The 20,398-nt window shown below is 38.5% G+C and overlaps 1 protein-coding gene across 2 annotated transcripts; it reads left to right on the forward strand.

Moving 5' to 3' along the window:
• Window positions 1-5,661: 5,661 nt before the first annotated feature.
• Window positions 5,662-19,909, forward strand: S100Z (S100 calcium binding protein Z). 2 transcript variants are annotated; one of them, XM_087958304.1, is made up of 4 exons: window positions 5,662-5,900; window positions 6,394-6,535; window positions 11,915-12,078; window positions 18,836-19,909. In XM_087958304.1, the coding sequence occupies exons 2-3, from the start codon at window positions 6,395-6,397 to the stop codon at window positions 12,071-12,073; spliced, it is 300 nt and encodes a 99-aa protein (XP_087814430.1). In that variant the 5' UTR covers window positions 5,662-5,900; window position 6,394; the 3' UTR covers window positions 12,074-12,078; window positions 18,836-19,909. The 2 variants fall into 2 exon arrangements, with proteins under 2 accessions (XP_087814430.1, XP_026526265.1); XM_026670480.2 differs by lacking the exon at window positions 5,662-5,900 and having other exon boundaries at window positions 6,375-6,535.
• Window positions 19,910-20,398: the final 489 nt, after the last annotated feature.

Genomic DNA, 20,398 nt, shown 5'->3' on the forward strand with positions numbered 1-20,398 from the left:
ACTGCTATAAGTCTTCAACAAGTTGGAGAAAACTAATCAAGACCAGCTGTACATATTTCTAACTGTTTTCATGCATATTTTTGTTTACTCCAGATCCTTCTGGCTCCTTTTTGCTCTGCTATATATTCCTGTCTAATATTGCATCTTCCCATTTTAAAAAATGACCAAAAAGGTAAGTGTGTTAAGAAAAGAGCTAGTCAAGTCTTTGCTGAAGAAAGGGAAGTAATTTGATAATGTCATCTTTTATAGTTGGTCCTTAGTTATATCTAAGCAACTTTCATAATCATTTCATAGATAAACCTTTAAATCCATGATTTTTCCATTTTTCCATAATACAGATTGTCATCATCTTAGATTAAATTCATAATGTTCTATGCTTCAAATAACATAAAAGTAGTTTATTTTTCTGATTATTTATTGCATTCTGAAAAATTCTATGGCACTTGTCTGGTATGAATTTCTCCTCTTTCAAGTGCATCCCTACATTTGTATTTGATTTTGGAAGTAGGATTTTGGAGGCCCAAACTGATGCTAACTGGAATAAAATTCTTCTGTAACTCTCTGAAAAAGTATTGGCAGTAATAATGTTTCTGGCCTCTTGCCACAGCTACACAAATTAGCCTTATTTGTACTTAACTGTACTGCAACATCATATTACCACCCATGATGTTGGCAGACATATGCCCTTGATAAGCCAATTTGTCTAATATTTATAGAATAGATTATGCATGAAATTGCGTCTGTATTCTGGCTGTGAGTTCTGTCCAATTAGCAACATTAGATTTTGCTTTTGTAGACAATACATAAATATGAACAAACCTAAATGATAAATATTGCTATCTGGCACACATACACGGTCATCCTAGAGAGGCAATCTTAGATGATAAATTCCATTCTATTAGATCAAAATATTTGTCTAACTAGCTTCAACTTGTATACTCTCACTTGCTTCCCTTTTCTAGGATCTCAAGCAGTTTATACTCTAAATCAGGGGTAGTCAACCTTTTTATACCTACCGACCACTTTTGTATCTCTGTTAGTAGTAAAAAAATTTCTCTAACCGCCCACCGGTTCCACAGTAATGGTGATTTATAAAGTAGGGGACAAAACCCCTACCGCCCACTATGAAAGCTGGAACGCCCACTAGTGAGCGGTAGGGACCAGGTTGACTACCACTGCTCTAAATTGTGACATTAAATTTGCAGATACAAAGCATATTTTTTTCCATTGAGCAGTAGTTAATCTCTGACAGGCAGTGATAAAAAGGTACCTGGTTGAAGCTTCTATCATAATAGAAGAAGCAAGCAGTTAACTTTATTTTTTATTACAATTGGACACAGAATTCCATATAGTTCTATGAACTACAGGAAACATTTTTTACATTATGGTCTCAAACAAAATGGATAATACTGAAGCCCATTCCCTCATATTACTTTTGTTAAATACATTTAGAAAGGATACATTTTATTTAAAGAAATGAGTAGTTTATAATGAGGGAGTTCATAGTTGGTGTTAAATTTTAACATAGGTTTCTAGCTTAAATTTGAAATGCTATGTATCCTTATGGAAAAGTTTAACTAATTGAAATCAATGGGATCTATTTTTGAACTGGATTTTCAAGACCATCGAGCAGGACATAATAATGCTACCCGCAAACATCTGAGATATGTCATCTGAAATGTTTGGGGTTCTCTTGGAAACTTTGTGCAAAGCTGGCTGGGCCAGTAAATCAATCTCAGCCCAACTCACCTCATCTCACAGAGTTGTTGTGGGGAAAATAGGACAAGAAAGGACAAGTATTAAATATGTTCGTCACCTTGAATTATTCATTAAAAATAATAAAGATTGGGGGCCGGACTAAAAAAATGAGAATTGGTAAATTGTAGGGATGTTGGGCTTTTGGTGTAGTAACCTTGACAAATCTGTCATGGAACCAGACCTATGTTCTGAAAAACATCCATAAGAGTAGGTGGCTGCTTACATTCCTAGACTATTGAATTAGAGTTTTCTTAGTTAAATATTAATTACTATAAAATTAACAAGTAGATGGTTATGTTTACTATTTAAATATAATTACTAGCAACAAGAAATGCAAGTAGATCTGAGCATTTACTTTTTTATGTATTCCACTAGATGAAGAATTAATTATAGCTATTTTGATATTATGTTTATATTAGCATACCTTGCTAGCCTAAATATACAATGCAAATAATCTGGCACGTGCAGTGGATTATTAAAAAAAACTGACCCTGAGCTTTAAAGTAAGTTCTTTGCTAAGTTGAGCGTGACTAACTATATGGGTATGTCCCTGTAGTTTAATTGGCAAGCTGTAAACATGGTTTGCTGTTGACTTTCCAAGCCAGCCTACAGCCCTGGGAATTTCTGAAGTTTTTTGCTTTAAGTACTAAACTTATTTGATTCCCCTCTTTTTTAAAATCAACCAAACTAAAAAAAAACTTTCTGTGATGACTGTACTTTAGTGTATGTTAAATCATCCCAAGTGTATAATTTCACGCTTCTAAGCCAAGCTAATTCTCTTTTGTGTCCTAGCAATGTTATGTAACATTAATATCTAGCTGCAATGTTATGCTTACTTAGGAGAAAAGGGAGGCTTCTGAAATTCACAAGGAAGGCTATATTCTTACCTAGGTGAGAGGTAAGAATGTTGCAGAGCAAGAATATTATGGTTTCCTAATATTAGGTCTTTGTGTTCTTAATATAACTGCCACTAATGTATAAACTCTTTGTTGTTCTTTTAATATGCTGGAATCAGGTTTATGGTGGATTACAAAATTACCCAGAAATATTCTTTTTCTAATTAAGTTTTTTATTTTATATTTACAAGTCCATTTTTCATTTAAACAGTGTGTCGACTGGGTACATATATCTTGTGCTAGCAATTATAATTAACATACTTTCCTTGCCAAAATATCAGTAATCACATTTTCTTTATAAACCATTGTCGCTTACATATTTTAATTTTATAACAATCTTAACATATTTTTCTCTATATTCATCTACTCAATTTTTGAAATATTCCTGAGGACGGCAGGAATGTTTAGCTAAATATAAAAGAAGTAACAAAGCAAATATTAACTTAGCCTAGTGCCTATTATTACAAAGTTGAGAAAAAGTTAAATTAGGATACATGGGTTGATTTTGTTGCACTTTTATACTTGGCAGATTACTGATTCTCAAATGGTTTACGAATTGCATCAATAACATGATTTTTCCCAAGGTGGCTCAAGGAATTCTTTTAAAAAAGAAAAAAAAGAAATCATTCAACATGATCAAAGTCTGACAAGCTTGATTTTTCCCATCTCTGCATTACACTACAATTTATTTACAATATGTCATGGGCTCCCTCTTCTGATTATGTTTTGAACATCAGTCTTGTAAAAACATTCCATACCAAAACATTCATTCATTTAATCAATTGATACATTGCCACAACTATGGAATTCCACAACACTATCTTATTACAATGCCAGTAATAACTTCATCAGCTTAATTTTCTGTTTTTATTATGTAGCATTTACAAAAACCATTTGGATTATTTTGTTCCTTTTTACTAATAATTTCTTTATGCTATTACTCAACCTAATATTTATCACCGCCCTAAAATAAGGAACAATGAAAAACAATTGACAATATGTTCAAGCTATCTATAAATTAATATTACCAAAAAATTAATGATCATCAGTAAAATACCCTTTAAAAACCATGCAATCAAAATTATAAACATTCAGAAGTCTCAAAAACAACCATATTTCAACTGATGGATACTCCATCCTAGGTGGGTTGTTTTCTCTGTGGACTTAGTTCTTGGAGAAGTCTGGGACATTTAAAAGGGGAGTAAAAAAACAAGTCAAAATACTTTGGCCAGCAACCAAAAACCATTACTTTTTACCAGTGTTGCAAACACAACACACTTAAGAAGGAGGCAGAGTTATGTTCATTCAGTTATGGCTGCTATCTTCAATTCTCCCGTGAACGCTCTTTCATGAAACATCTTTGTTTAAACAAAATTTCCACTTGATTGTGACAATACTTGAATTAGAGTCACGTGGGAATGAATTTAAATATTAGTTTCTGATTATTTTTGTGATTATGACAGATCGAAAGACTTAACCGGTGGCTGGTGGGGAGTATGTGGCTATATTTCTGCTCTCTGTTGGCCACATGTAAGAAACAACAAACTTATTCTAAAGCAGGAATGTCCAATCTTGGCAACTTTAAGATTTGTGGACTTAAATTCTGGAACCATAATTCCCACAATTTAAGATTTGTGGACTTCAACTCCCAGAATTCCTCAGCCAGCATGAATTAGAGAGGAAATTGTCCAGTATCAAAACACAAGGGGGAGACACACTCCAAAGAAAAAATATAGTTGTAATACGTAATAGGGTTCTGGATTAAAATGATTGTTGCTGCTTGCTCAAAATTGTTTTATTGTTGATTTAGGATGTTTGAAGGCTTGAATGTTTTGATCAGTGTTTTTCAGACTTGATAATTTTAAGATGTGTGGACTTCAACTCCCAGATTTCTCTATCCAGAAAGCCCTTGAGAGTCTTTTTGAATGTGGTGGGATAGCTGTGTGCTTAATAATAAAAAATACATGTGAAATAGTCTTTTAAAAAAGAAATTCACATACTTTATGATCAGAGTTCCATTCCTCAACCATAGATCTGCCTTTCCCAAATAATATTCATTAGAAGTGTACTGGGTAGGATCAAAGGAAAGTTAACTGTTGTCATTATTTACAATGTGGAAAGCACAAATAGAGCTGGCTATGCTTGGGCCCTGAGATTTTATTATGTGAAATGCAGCTGGAAATGTATTCCTTTCCTACTGAATGCATTTAGCCAGGTAAGGGATTGGGCACATATTTCCAATTTAGGGACCCAGAGGCTGTCCACGTAGTCTTGTGAAACATTAAGTATTTTAATTAATTAACTTGATTAATTTGTTAAGCATTTATGTATCTACAGTAAATTTTAAATCTCAAAGCACTATACTGAAGATACTTTTTTTTTAAATTGGTAAAGAGTGACACCATCTTTCTACCTAATTAAATTCATGACAATATTCTATTTTTATAAAATTAAAGACATGGTGATTTAGCCCATTTGATTTGAATAAAGAAAGACTATCCAAACCCAAATGGATAGTTAGCTGGATACCCACGGGCTTTCCATCATTGTTCGCCTTGATGTATACCGCAAGGCTCTTATAAGCCAAATGTATCATCCGAGATATAAATTCTCTTTGTATTAAATGAAACATATTTAGGAGAAGAGATTGAAGAGTATGTTTTACTTAACTTAGTGGCCATGCTCATTTCCCCCTTCCTCTGTCTCTCACCTCTCCTAACACATTTGGCAAAACCCATATGGAACCATTGCTGCCCCAAAGTAGATGCACCCATGTGGAAAGAAATTAACAGGGATTGATTACGCATGCTGCCTCAGCCTCTTAGGGAAAGGATGGGAAATAAATTCCATAAATAATAAGAGAATTCATTGTGTCCTCTTGTTCACTATTGCAGTTCCTGTGTTTCCTCAGGGGGCTGGCTTCCTAGCAACTTAATTGGATTTCCGACCTCTGGAGCTTAATGAACTGCTAGTCTTTCTGCTCTCAACTCCTAACATAGTGCTCAGGGAAGCCAACCAGCCTACGGAAGGACTCCGGGGAAAGATACCAACACCTGTTGACAGTTAACAGGCTGTCACAAATAAAGTGAAAGTTGAGAGTTGGGGCTTTTTGTCATTGGTGATTTCCTTCTAGAAGCTCTGGGGAAAGAGAAGAGGTTGGGTGGGACTTTCAGGATAAAACCAAAGAGAATCTATACAGTACCTGCTGGAGAAAGTACTTGTTTGGAACTGCTTTATCTGAAACAGGTAGGAAGGAAAATTCCTGAATGTTGTATTTAAATACTCCGACTATAAACTTTTTCTTTCTTTATCCCTCGGGTTGCATTTTGGGGGCTAAAGCTCCAAAAATGTTAGAGCAAAAAACAAGTGAATTGCATTGAATTAGTAATGTGACAACATTTAGACATTTCTCTCCTGCTTTTCTTCCATTGAAAATCACCATTTGCCTGCAATGTTGAGAGGAGGTGGGAGTCTTATTTGTTTTAGGGACTTCTGGTTGTGTAGCTTTTTTTGCTGTATTTGAAGAACATGTCTTCCAGGATTCATCTCTAGAAACTGTTCTCCACACTTAGCATGGTAAACAACAACTTTATGCTCTTGATCAACGCAGCAGAGTGGTTGGATGCTATGCTAATGAATTTCTGATGAGTGGGGTGTTTATTTGTTTGCATAAAAGGGAGTAACTGCCTTTTTGGAGCATTTGTGAAAACTGGCCATTAGCTTCTGATCCTTTTGCAGTTATGCCATCACAACTGGAGGGTGCGATGGATACCTTAATCAGAGTCTTTCATCATTACTCTGGAAAAGAAGGGGACAAATACAAACTCAATAAAGGAGAACTCAAACAACTTCTCAACAGTGAACTTACTGATTTCCTTGCGGTAAGAACAATTCTTCTTACATATATTCTGTTGTTTATTCACAGTATTAGAAATAAAAATTGGGGAAGAGGAATAGCTATAAGTTGGTGCTTGAAAAACATCTGACTTCCAGATAAGCAATCAGACATTTTCTGCAACAGCAGATACATTATAGGCATGCAATATTATGCCACTTCCAAGCGAATGAGCTCTTAGAACTAGGTAGCCTGGTATCTTGGTTTCATTATTATGGAAAGCACAATTATCATCTTTTTGATTTGGAAATGGGAATGGGGAAATCGTAGGTTGAGATCTTGCTTGTGAAATGTGCTGCCAGTTTGGATAAAGCTCAGTAACAAAATGGTGTTACTTAAGTAGAACTTACCATGTACTGGAAGTATTACAGAAGGAGCTGATGCTTAATACATTATTAATTAGATAAAAATATAGACAAAAATAAAAAATTAACTTTTTTTAAAAACTGAATTAAAATACATAATTTCAGAACAAATATGGGTACTGTTAAGAGGACTGAAAAAATAAAGTATTTGCTAGAACTGAATGGCCAATGCAGTCCAATCCCAAAGAGCTGCCAATTTGTATTTCACTATACAAAGCTGTTCAAAGTAAGATCTGTGAACATACTTTTAAAACTCGGATAGAAATAAATTGGATTTTATCAAGATCATCTACAATAGTCCAGCCTTTTATTTCCAGGACTACGGGCCAAATACATTTGTGAATACGTATGCTGTCCATTCTTACATTTCAAAAGAGATAAAAACAAGCTTCAGAGCATATTCATAAACTTCTTATTCTGGAGTGAATAGTTCAGGAATCTTGTTGAAATGAATGCTACTCAGTGGAATTAATTAAATATCTCTGCTATGCTGATGACATAAAAAGTTGATTTCTTTTAGGTCATGTGCTGAAAAGAACTGCTACAATTTAAAAAAAACAGAGATCAAGCAATATAGTTATCTGCATAGATCCTAGAAACATTTCAATCTATGAAAAATATAGCAGCATTCTTAAAATTCTTGAAATCTCATGAAATTTTAATGGTATTCTGCAAGAATATCAAAATTTTGCAAGAACCCAACTGAAAAATCTAGAAAATTATGAGAGCTCAATAACATCTTACTGGATTTTGGTGAACTCTAATTTTAGAGATTTTTGTTGATTTGGAGATGTCTAAGCAATCATATAAAAGAATGTGGTGACACCAATTCTGTAATTCACATTACAAAAAAGCAACATTTAGTTATCATCACATTTGGTGGAAGCTCAGGAGGAACTAAGCAGGTACACTGTATCCTCACTGTTGCTAGAGATGGGGTTGAAGACAAGTAGATTGAGTTTATAAATTGGTCAAAAGATACAATTTTCAGGTGATTCAAAATCAATGTGGGAAAATATAGCTCATAGACATATGCCATATGTGGAGATTTAAGAAGTTTGTTGTTTAGTCTGAAGACCATTAGTTTAATAAATATTTATTTAAATGAAGACAATCTGTTTTCCTGAATTGCTTGCAGATAAACCATTCCAAACCGAAATGAACATTAGCTGCAATTTTTTGATTCAATATCTTGACAGTGATAAATTGATAATGGCTTGTATACCAATGCCAAATTTATTTCTGCAACATTAATAATTCAAAACTGACAGTTAAATATCTGTATTTGTATGTGTTGATGTGTGTGTGTGTGTGTGTGTGGAGAGAGAGAGAAAGAGAGAGAGAGAATTATTTATTAAATGATCTGTAACAAAAGTGGGATGGGATTGTTAGCTGTACTTTTTTTCCTATTTAACTTTTCTCCATTTTAAATTCCTTTTATTCCCCCATCATGTTCTATAGGCACTGTTGCTTCCCCAATGTATTTCCAGGTGCCACATATCCTCCCAATAGCTTATCTTGCTGATCTAAGGCAATTTTTGCAGTTTTCTTCCATTCTTCCCCCTTTCCTTCCAAATCTAAATTCAACTGTGGACACCTTAAACATCTTATTATTTCCCAGTTCCTTATCTTATTGGTTGGTAGGCATCAAACATATGTCAAATGAAAGATGTATTTGGCGTAATAATGACTACTAAGTCTCAGAGGACCTTACATCTTTCCAAAGCTTCTTTCTGAGGTAAACTAGCAACACTTTGCTATGGTGTCTCCACATGATGTCATACTTTAGCTCTTGATGTGCATTTTATCTCCCCAGCATCTCTTTTTCTCTTCTTAAAGATGAAAATATAATTAGCCTGACATGCCTTGAAAGGAAGTACAATTTTCAAAAACATAATTCCTCAACTGTACTTTACCTAATTGGCCTCCTTGCTTGTTCCATACATTAAAAAAAGCCCAGAGCTGTTCCATAGATTTAAAAAAGGCTCAGAAATGTTCCATACATTTTAAAAAATGTACCTGAATTTCAAAAGATATAGATGTAGAGTATTATCAAAGATGGCCCAAGAATATACCAATGAACAACAGCTAAAATCAGTATGTCATTTCATTCACAGAATGCACTAGAAACGTTTATTGATTTAGTCATTTGATCACATTAAAAGCACTAGAAATTAATAGAAATAAACAAATATATACAAAGAAAACAATAGGACATGTTCATAGTAAGTCCTCATCCTTACAGTTAACCTCATCTGAGCTAAATATTCTGTCCTCTTCAAAATGGCCTTGATATAAAGAGTGTGGTCTTACTAGTGAAATGCAGGTTAATTTCCTACAAAAAATAAGACAGTTCCCCAGGGTGCGCGAATACTTTTTAGTTTTTAAATAAGAATCGAAATAAGCATCCCTTTCTGCCGAATATAGTTTGCAGTCAAAAAGAACATGTCCTAATGTCTTCAGTGGCTGGTGCTCCACAAACACAGTCTTTCTTCAAATGGAGCTCCATGAAACCTCCCATGTCTTACCATGGAGCCTAGTTCCTCAAAATGAGCTCTGGAAAAAGCTCTTCTGAGATGTTGAGACATATAATTTTCTAAGTGGGAGGTTAACTTATGCTGAGCCATTGAACCTATTTAAAGGTTGCAATATCATTGTGGGCATCAATGACTCCTTGTTTGAAAGTTTCCTTGGCCTGGGAATTGAATGGAGAATCCATATTGTGAGATGACATTTGAAAGTTGGGCAGCCCAAGTACAAAGTACAATGGCTCTTCAAAACAAAACTTGGGTGATCTATGGTTCACAAATTGATTAGAAAATGTATAGGCTTTAAATATAATTTCCTATCTGTGTTAAACAAAGTGACTGCCAAAAAAGCTCCCATTATAGCAGGGTATCCCTAATCCCCAGTCCTGGCCCAGTGCTGGGCAGTAACCCATTAGGAACTGGGCCACGGAAGTGGCGGGTGAATGCGTGCATGCGTGAAGCTGCATTTGTGCACATGAAACTATCTCTTTCCCCACCACCACCACCTCCACCCCTCCTGTCACCACCAGTCTGCTGAGCTGGAAAGGTTGGAGATCGTTGTATTACAGGACATGTTTCTAAGGAGAATGTGGTGTTTGCTGCTCTATTTGTTCCTATGCAGTATTTTACTAACATTGTTCTACAGCAGGGGTGTCAAACTCAAGGCCCACAGGACGGATCTGGCATGCTGGGTACTTAGATCTGGCCCCGGAAACAGTGAAGGACCGACCTGCAAGTACCTTTGCTAGTGAAAACAGAGCTCATGAGGGCCACATGTGAAATCCGTTTTTGCTGGCAAAGGGTTGCAGGAGGCTGTCACAGCCAAAAATGGAGCTCATGAGCCCATTTTTGCTGGCAGAGTACTTGGGCCACCACAGGCGCCCTGACATGAGTGACATTGAGCTGGCCGTGCCCACCTTGGCCACGCCCACCCCAGCCTCCCCCCCAAGGTCAAACACAACCTTGATGTAGCCCTCAATGAAATTGAGTTTGACACCCCTGTTCTAAATAGATGAAGAAGGAGAGAAATGCAACAGGCATCTGTAGCCTATTTATTTTAAGAAAAGTGTTATCTTAAAAATTTGCAGCCCTGTAAAAGCAGAAAGGAGAATTTTAAAAATCAATCATTACTTTTCTTGGATTGGATTCTTTTTATCCTGTGTAGCAACTTACTAACATATCTCCTGAGTAGGTGGTTTCTCAGACTTTAAGTTGGCTGCACATTTTTGTACGTCAGGCAAAAGTAACAAGCTGTATACTATATTTAGTTTCAGGACAAGTCCACTTGCGCTGTGAGCTTCAATTCTCCTTTCCTTGATTTTAACTAGATTATAAAGTTAAGTCATACCCTAATCAGCAACTACCCTTTGATATCTTTTTAAGAGTTTAAATATACAGAGTCCAATTATGATCAATATGACCATATGAGCAGCTTGGGAAGATCAACCTTCTTCTCTAGACATTTTCTTGCAAAATCCTCTCCCAGAGGAGGGAGGTGGTTTAAAAAGAAGGGGGGGGGTAATAAAATTGTTTATTTTAATCACTTACATTTGTTTTTAAACCTGGATCCTATGTGTATGCCTGTGGGAATTTCATGAATCAAGTGGTGAGGGAAGGTGGCAATTTAGACCTTCCTACCTGTGCTCAGTGGCATTGACCAAGATTATCCCCTTTACATTATGCACTAAAAACAAAATCACAAACCTGCATGTTATGACTTTAACACAGGGTGGGCAATTTTTTAGACACCAGAACCACAGTTAGTTTTAGAAAAAGAAAAACTGCAGTGAGAAGGCTGGTGGCACAAAATGAACAAGGCTACATCATCTTATAGGTGAGGCCAGGATTTGATTCATTTAACTGAATGATAGAAGTAGGAGAAACATTTCACTATTTATTTATTTATTTATTTATTTATTTATTTATCATATTTTTAATAGAGAGTGGCTCTGGACAGTGTACAATATAATCAGTAAAATTAAACAATTAAAATCAGAATAATTTAGGATTAAAATTTTTAAAATTATACAACAACACGGTAAACATTTCAAAAGATGAAGAATTCCAAAATGGTGGATTAGAAGTTGTTAGGGGGAGTGTTCCTCATGGGGCCAATCAGCCCAACCCATGGTTTTGTGGGTTCCTATGTCCCCCACACAAAGCTACACAGTCGAGTTTTGACCCCTTTGTGGAAAGCTAAAAGATTGGGTGCAATTCTCACCTCTTGATAATAACTTGTTGGAAAGATTAAAAATAAAAATTATGTGTATTAAAACTAGGGACATCTAGTGAGATAAACACAGGCTGCAGACACTGTTGTGGCAATGGTAAATGTCACTGTTCATATAAAAATTCCGTAAGGTTTACAGAGGAAGCATATACATAGCCTCAAGGAACTAAAAAGAAATCTCTAATGCAACTCCCATGCCTCAAACCATTTTGTATGCTATTTATTTATTTTTGCATTAATAGTGTCAAAAGGATCCCCAGCTGGTTGATAAGATCATGCAAGATCTTGATATTAACAGAGATAATGAAGTGGATTTTAATGAATTTGTGGTTTTGGTTGCTGCTTTGACTGTTGCGTGCAACGATTTCTTTGAGGAGCAAATGAGGAAAAAAGGAGAATAGAAATGGTAAGTAACACAAAATTTAATAACTATCCTTGTAGTTTTTCTTTTGATTAATAATTAACTTAAATAGGCTGATGTGTCTGGGATATTATGGATATTATGGCATTATTTTGGTATATCAAAGACTATCTCAATTGAATAGGCATTAAAACCAGAAATCTCCAAGTTAGAAAACTTACCTTTACCATACAGAAGATGACAACACTTGAAATTTCACTCCACATCTGGCAATGGAGACATCTAGAATAGGAACTTGTGTTCTGTTCTTCAGAGATCAGAAATTATGTAAACTAGTGCAGAAAATTGTGGCAAATCAGCTGAGCGTTTACAACAAACTAGACTATAATTTAAATAAAGATTCATGGAAAAGTCTTCTTCGTCCCTTTTCTTCTTTGCAACTCACCATAGTTTAAGTCAGCGGTCACCAACTTGTACAGAATACATAGGCATAACTTCCCAATTAGGACAGGGCAGGAAAGGCTACACCTAGAGTCTCTTTAATGCTCATTTGAGGATTGTAAGCATCTGTGATTTTTCTCATGCTGTTCTTGTATGAGCTGAATGCTCACCTTCTGGCAGGTTAGAAGCCTACAGACATGCTTTTCCATTATAACCCTGAAGGGTCACTAATTAGATGGTGTTTTGCTACAAATTCTGCAGACACCACAAGCAAAGACTTTAAACAGTGGTCACTTAAACCAGGGATCACCAACCTTTTGGACCTCAGAGATCACTAAATTCATAATTTTAAATCCCGCGGACCACTAATATGAATCCAGCGTGCCTCTTGCTGAAGTGCCTGGACTCCCAGGGACGGGATAGGGTCCTTCAGGCACTTAGCTTGGTCCCCTGTTTCTGTAACCTTAAACACTCAAAGAGCCATTTGGACCCATTTCCCACAGAAAACAAAACACTGAGAGCCACAAAACCTGGGTGGGCATGGCCAACTCGATGTCACTCACTCCCACCCAGTCACAAGACCCACCCTCCCCAGCCACTGGGAGAGAAAAATGTTCCTTGCCACAGCTTTTTAGATGATGGGGGCAACAGAGATAGTCTTTTAATATGCATCTTCTCCGAACCCATTATTTCCCCTCTGGAGTCTTTTAGCCCTTGCTGGATGGAGAAAAGCATTGATAAGAAGTGGGAAGAATCTATCCTGGACAAACCCTTCCTCCCAGAAAGGGATTGACTAAAGGGATTGATTTCAAATGGAAATACACACTATCAACCCCAGTAGATGGTTTGGGGAGTGGGGTACAGCAGGGGTCCCCTACCACCGGGCCCCGGACCGGTACCGGTCCGGGAATCATTTTCTACCGGGCCGCCGGTTTGCTGGGCACCACCATCTTGTTTTGACAGACATGATATTCTTCGGAATTCTGGTTTTTGGGGGGAATCAGCCCCCGCCCCCCCCTTTCCCCCCTTTCTTCTCCTCCTTCCCCTCCCCTCAGAGGCCCCCTGAGTCAGGAGTTGCTACTGCCTGGCGTGGCTCCATGCGGCTCCAGTCCCGCGTTGCCTCGGGAAGGGAAAGGCAAAAAGGAAGAGCCGCGGCGGCGCTTTGCAAAGAGGACTGGCGAAGGCGAAGCGGTTTTGCAAACGATTCCTGGCCGCCCAGATGTAAATAAACGTTTTTTGCCCGGGAAGCCCATTCTCACGAGTTTAAAAGGCTCATGTAATAATATGCCTTTCTCTCTCCCCCACCCCCCCCAACAGGGCGTGCTTCAACGACTCCTCAGGCCACTCTCGCTCTTTCAAAAGTGTGAGGCGGGAGTCAGTTGCAGGAAAAACCGAGCCAAGGAGCGGGGACACAAGTCGCAACCTCAAGGCTAGTGGCGGGCGGAGTGGGGGGGGAAGAAGACAATTATTCCTGTTATTCTCGCACTGTGGGGATAGTGAGTGGGTGTTTGAGTGGGTGTTCTGTGTGTGGGCATGCGCGCACGCTGATGCCGGGCGAGAGCTGCCTTTGGGGTTATAGAGCCGCCGCCTCTCGCCAAACTACCCGCGCCAGACGCAAAAAAGTTCTCCGTGGGGAGGAAAGTGGACCCACGTCACGCCCCGGGTCTCTTCTCCCCCCCCCCCCCAGCTGTCAGGTGCCTGCGCGATCAGCCCGGAGGAGCCCTGCCGCCTTTAGCCCGCAGCTCGGAGGATCTCATGCGGGGGGGCGAGGAAGAGCCCGAAAGCACCAGCTGAGGCTTCCGTGCAGGGAGGGGTCGCTGGGGAAGACCTGGAGGGGAGGTGTGGGGGAGAGGAAATGCCTTGTCATGCATGCTGATGCCGGTACCGGGCCGCGGATCATTTTGTGATGCCGGTACCGGGCCGTGGCACAAAAAAGGTTGGGGGCCACTGGGGTACAGGACCAGACTGAGAGGCCCACATTCCTACTCTGGCCGGAAGAGTCAAGGTTTGATGGGCATGGTCAGGGCAATCTGATGGGACTGTGCCAACTTTTACCCAGTTAGACAGAAGATCCATTCAAGCAGAGGGCGTTTTCAGACAGTAAAGGAAATACCAACACTGTTTAAGTTAAAAATATTCTCATTGTATAATAACAAAATACCATAAAAACAGTAACACCAACAACGATATACGAACAATTATTTGAAAAACATGTGAAAAAGTAAACAAAGAATCTAGGAATAAATTCTACTACTAAATTGTTGGCGTAGCAGGTTGGCTTTCTTTTATTGCAGGGAACATTTGGAGGAGTGTGGGTGTGTGGATGGCAGGTGCTCGTGGCCATCTTTCACATCATGGATGCTATAATAGAGAAAAACGTTTCCAACCATAATTAAATTTGTGTCATTAATCTGAATTACGGCAGGCAGGAAAGAATTTAATCCTTGAGTAGACCTACAGAGAAGGAAATAATTATCAGATATCTTCCTTCTGAGCTACTGAGAACACTATAAATGGACATAAATGATTTAACTTGATAACTAACTGGCCACCAGGGCAAACTTTTCAGCTCAAAACTAACCCAAGCCTAAAGCAGAATGTCCACCATGACAAAATTAAATCCAGGTACTAACAATCCCTGACCTTTGATAATATTCAAAATCTGCTTCCTGAGGCAGCTGTTTCAGGCCGCCAAATGCTGGTGGGTAGTTGAACAGAGAAGTTGTGGGGAAAGGAGAGAGATTCATTAATCGGCCAGCTGGACATTTTTATTTTCCAAATAGCAAAATGACAACTATTCTTCTTATTCTCCATGATGGAGAAAACAAGTTGGGAGAGAAAAATTTGGATAGAAAGAATATCCAGTTTGTATTATATAATTCGCCTTTCAGGTTTAGAAATTTTCTAGAGCTTAAAACTGTTTATTTGTTCTCTCTCACCCACCTCTCCAGTGTGGCCAATTACAACCTTGATGTTAATGGGATGAAAACAATTCCATAGGAAACCTGGCCCCATGCCATGTAAAGTTTTAAAAGTCATAACCAACATCTTGAATTGGATTCAGAAGCAGACTGGCATCCAATGCAGCTCCTACAGCAGAGGTGCCACATGTATTATTCTTGAAGTGCACATAACTGCCCATGTGGCTGCATTCTGTACCAGCTGAAGCTTCTGGATACTTTTAAAGGGTAGCCCCATGTGGACTGCATCCTAATAGTCAAAATGGGAGTTGACCAGGCATGAGTGACTGAATCTCCCTTTCCAGGAAAAGGTGCACAGTATGAAGTTGAAGAAAGGCCTCCTAGCTGCTAGCTGCTCTTCAAACAGGAGCCATGAATCCAAAAGAAATGCCAGTTTACACATTGAGTTTGTCTTAGTAGTGCAACCCATCCAATATCAAATTGAGGGACCCACTCATAGCCACCCTATCTTACCAGATTCAGCTGAAGTTGATTGTTTCCCATTCAGGAGCCCAAAGTCTCCAGGCACTGCAAAAGAATGAGTGATGTCCATGGTATTACTCACTTCACCTACCTGCGTATCCCAAACATACTGGTGATACCTTATACCATGGTCATAAATGATCTCATGCAGCTGTTTCATGTAGATGTGGGACCTGGGAGGAAGGATTGTTACACGCCACCCACTGCCAACTCCCTAAGACATCCCAAAAGGTATTAAATAGTGCCAAGAGGTCAAGAAGACCAAGGAGATTTTATGTATGTATGTATGTATGTATGTATGTATGTATGTATGTGTGTATGTGTGTGTGTGTGTGTGTGTGTGTGTGTGTGTGTGTGTGTGTGTGTATATATATATATATATATATATATATATATATATATATATATATATATATATATATATATATATATATATATATATAATTTGTTTTCTTAAGTTTTTTTCGGTACTTACATGTATGGCATTCAGCTTTGTTCGGGTATTTTCCCACGTCATAGTAGTTGTGCTTTTAAAGTTGTAGCGACGTTTCGGCAGAATCTCATCTGCCATCATCAGGCTTCTGTATAGTGTTCATCTGTGAGTCAGGCTTTTACAGTGGTTTCAGATTTGAATTTGGGGCAGCCTATTACTGTGCCAGAATGGTTTTTTCTTCATCCTGATTGATTGAGAGTCTTGGTCTGTGTTTATTGGTCTTGGAGTTTGCTGTGTTCTGCTTGATTGGTGTTTCTAATATCTTCTGTCTGTTTTTTGGCTCTTTTTGTATCTTGATTGGCTGGCAACATTGTGTTACTTTATTGGAGGCCTTTAGTGCAGCTTGGCTCCGGGTAAATGGACGGCTATCATTAGTTAGGAAGCTAGGTTTCATCTGGGTGCCTGGTTGGGGTGTGTTTGAGCTGGAGGTATCAGGGGGATCTGTTTGTGCCCAGGTGTTTGCCTGGCTTGTGGTGTGGAGATTTTTTTGTTTGGGAGTGCAGGCTTTCAGATGATTGACAGTCTGGTGGAATCATCTCTTCTGTTCATGCTTTCTGGTCTTTTTCAATCTCTATGGCTTCTCTGATGATTCTGTGGCTGGGGTTTTCTATAGTGGCTAGGGTTTTGGTGCCATTGAAGTTGATGCTATATATATATATCCCATGTCATTATAGTTGTGTTTTTAAAGTTGTAGCAACGTTTGCAGAATCTCATCTGCCATCATCAGGCTTCTGTATTGTGTTCGTCTGTGAGTCAGACTTTTACACTCACAGATGAACACAATACAGAAGCCTGATGATGACAGATGAGATTCTGCCGAAACGTTGCTACAACTTTAAAAGCACAACTATAATGGCGTGGGAAAATACCTGAACAAAGCTGAATACCATACATGTAAGTACCTGTGAAAACTTAAGAAAACAAATATATATATAGGCATATACGAAGGCATTTACGAAGTCCCCTGTGCATCATGCCCGGCCACATACATTGGACAGACCAATAGAAGAATAAGGACCTGCCTGGATGAACACAAAAATGCAGTAAAAAAACTGGAACACACTTCCTCACTAGTCCAACACAAGAAAGCCACAGGTCATAACATCAACTTCAATGGCACCAAAACCCTAGCCACTATAGAAAACCCCAGCCACAGAATTAACACCAATCAAGCAGAACACAGCAAACTCCAAGACCAATAAACACAGACCAAGACTCCCAACCAATCAGGATGAAGAAAAAACCATTCTGGCACAGCAGTAGGCTAGCCCCAAATTTAAAACTGAAACCACTGTAAAAGTCTGACTCACAGACGAACACAATACAGAAGCCTGATGATGGCAGATGGGATTCTGCCGAAACGTTGCTACAACTTTAAAAGCACAACTACAATGACGTGGGAAAATACCCAAACAAAGCTGAATACCATACATACATTCATTCATTCATACATACATACATACATACATACATACGTGTGTGTGTGTGTGTGTGTGTATAGGTTGATGGAGTTGGTGTCAACCAATCAAGAAATGACAACACAGCCAACCTCCCCACCAGTATACACAGGAAGACGGCAGCTCTGATCACGCTTTGCACCAGCCTGAAGATGGCGAGTGGGACCTCATCGAAACGTTGCCAAGATACTCTCAATCTTACACGGGAAAAGACCCGAACATGCCAAGACCTAAAATATATATATATATATATATATATATATATATATATATATATATATATATATATATATATATATATATATATATATATATATATATATATTCCATCTCACAGAACATGACTCTAAGTAGCCTAGAACAAGAAACAGCACAAAATAGCACAAAAGCAACTTTAGGGTTCTGTTCTCGTTCTGGTGCTATTGAGTCATTCTTGACTCCTGGCAACCCCTTGGACAAGTCTGTGTAGTTTCTTAGGATTTTCAGAAGTGGTTTGCTATTGCTTACTTCCTAAGGTCGAGACAAAATGACTGGCCTAAAGTCACCAGCTAAAAACTCATGGTTTTCTGGTTTGTAACAAGGCATCTTAAATGACCGGTCCCCAAACTTTACAGCCCTGTGGGCCGGCAGCAGCAGCAGTGGCGGGGAAGAAAAGGGGATGGTTTTGTGCACACTGCTTACACAAATGCAGCTTCCTGTGTTTGTGCACTTGCCCAACACTTGTGCAGCCCATTCCCAAGAGGCCACGGCCCATCATCAGACCTCAGACCAGGGGTTGGGGACCCCTGCTTTAAATCACCACATGAAGTTGATTCTTATCTTCAGTTTAAAGGCTTTTGTATCTGTAGCTTCACCTATTTTTCAATGTGATCATTTCTTTTACTCTTTTTAAGCCTACAGCAATTTTAAAATGAATAACTTTCATCTCCTAAGGTTGATTGCTTCATATTTCTTTCTTTGTGCTGCAGGCCAAAACTATCTTTTGGACGTGATGGAAGAGAATAACTTCAGCTGAAGTAGATTTCATCTCTTCTATTCCCCCATTTCCCTTGGTATTGATGTTTGGCATTCCCTTCTCTTCTAATAGTATATGTTTTCCAAACAAAATTGTCGTTTTTTTTTTAATTTTATATCAGTGCATGTAAACAGCTTATTCATAAGTGAAGTACATTTGGTAAGTGTCAATTTAGTATTTGTGAACACAAATGGGGATGTAAATACAGTTATTATATATACTGGATTTATTTCCATATTAGATTTGATATTGTTGCATGCTGCCTTGCCACCTTGATTGGATCCTAGAGCTGATGATGAAATAGAAGCTAGAGTCCCGAATAACTGTCTAAAAGAGGTTTCTTTTGGGAGGGATAGTGGTTTCTTGCATTTAGGTACACCATCTTGTGCTTAATTTGTAGACATGGCTATAGTACAGGGGTGTCAAACTTGTGTCATCACGGCAGCATCACATGATGTATCACAACTCCCCCCGCCCTTCATTAAACTGGGCTTGGGCATGGCCAGAGCGTGAAGCATCCGGCCTGCAGGCCATGCGTTTGACAGCCCTGCTATAGTGGGATTATATAGCCTTTGCGCAGCAGTGTTCTAAGATGGCTAACCCAGAACATTTGCTGTTTGTTAATACATCATAGCTCAAGTATAGTACCAGCAAAGAGCAACCAAATAACATTTCCCCAGATACTGCCAGGAACCTTTAAAGATATAAGGAGAATTCAGCAGCTGATCAGCTCTTCTCTCTGGTGAAAATTTATAGTATAAATATTGTCTCCTGAAACCTTTTTCAGCTGGTGGCACTCTTGCTAAATGGCAGCCACTGCAGGTGTAATCGGTCCCAAAATATCAATGCATTGGAGTGAATTTTGGGGAAAAGCTTCCCCATCATTCTAATTCCCAAGGACCTCCCTAGCAGCTCTCCTCTTGCCGCTGCTTGCCTGTTTGATTTGCAAGAGTGCATCCTTCTAAGCTAAACGCTGGAATGCAGGCACCTAATCTTCGTACATTCTGGAAGTTTATTTGTATTTTATTTATTATATCCCACTTGTATTATGCTTAAGGAATCTCATTCATGTCCACAGGCTTTGTTGAGAATAAAGATGATGCTGGTAGTTACTCTGTAACATATTTCCCATTTATTTATTTTGAATTAAGGGAATCTTTAATAGTAAAACTCATGCCTGACAGGAATAATGGTGGACACCAACCAGTGCTCGCTCTTGGGATGCATTGATGCCCTTCAGTATCAGATAAATTACCTGTAATTTAATCCAATGACAACAAATACACTCCTTACTTCATCTGATTTATACACACCTGTGGAGTAGCATTCATAATACCCTCCCAGTGACCTCTGGCTGAAATCCCAATTTCTTTTCTTGAAAAACTTCCATACAGTAATCCCTTTCCAACTGAAGTTGAGTCTGTCGCTCTGTTTACATAAATAGCCTTTCTTTGGCTATCTTTCTTTCTTTTTCCCCCTAAACTGCATTTCTTGATTAATTTATCCCAAAGGTTCC

This window comes from Notechis scutatus, chromosome 2 (genome assembly GCF_049901735.1).
Source record: "Notechis scutatus isolate UNSWTSFEM ecotype Mainland chromosome 2, rNotScu1.2, whole genome shotgun sequence".
Lineage (NCBI taxonomy): Eukaryota > Metazoa > Chordata > Lepidosauria > Squamata > Elapidae > Notechis > Notechis scutatus.

Excerpts from the sequence above, each read along its gene's own strand:
- S100Z (XM_087958304.1), top strand. The coding sequence starts at position 6,395 with ATGCCATCACAACTGGAGGGTGCGATGGATACCTTAATCAGAGTCTTT. Across the intron at positions 6,536-11,914 it reads AACTTACTGATTTCCTTGCG|TGTCAAAAGGATCCCCAGCT; the intron begins GTAAGAACAATT and ends TTGCATTAATAG.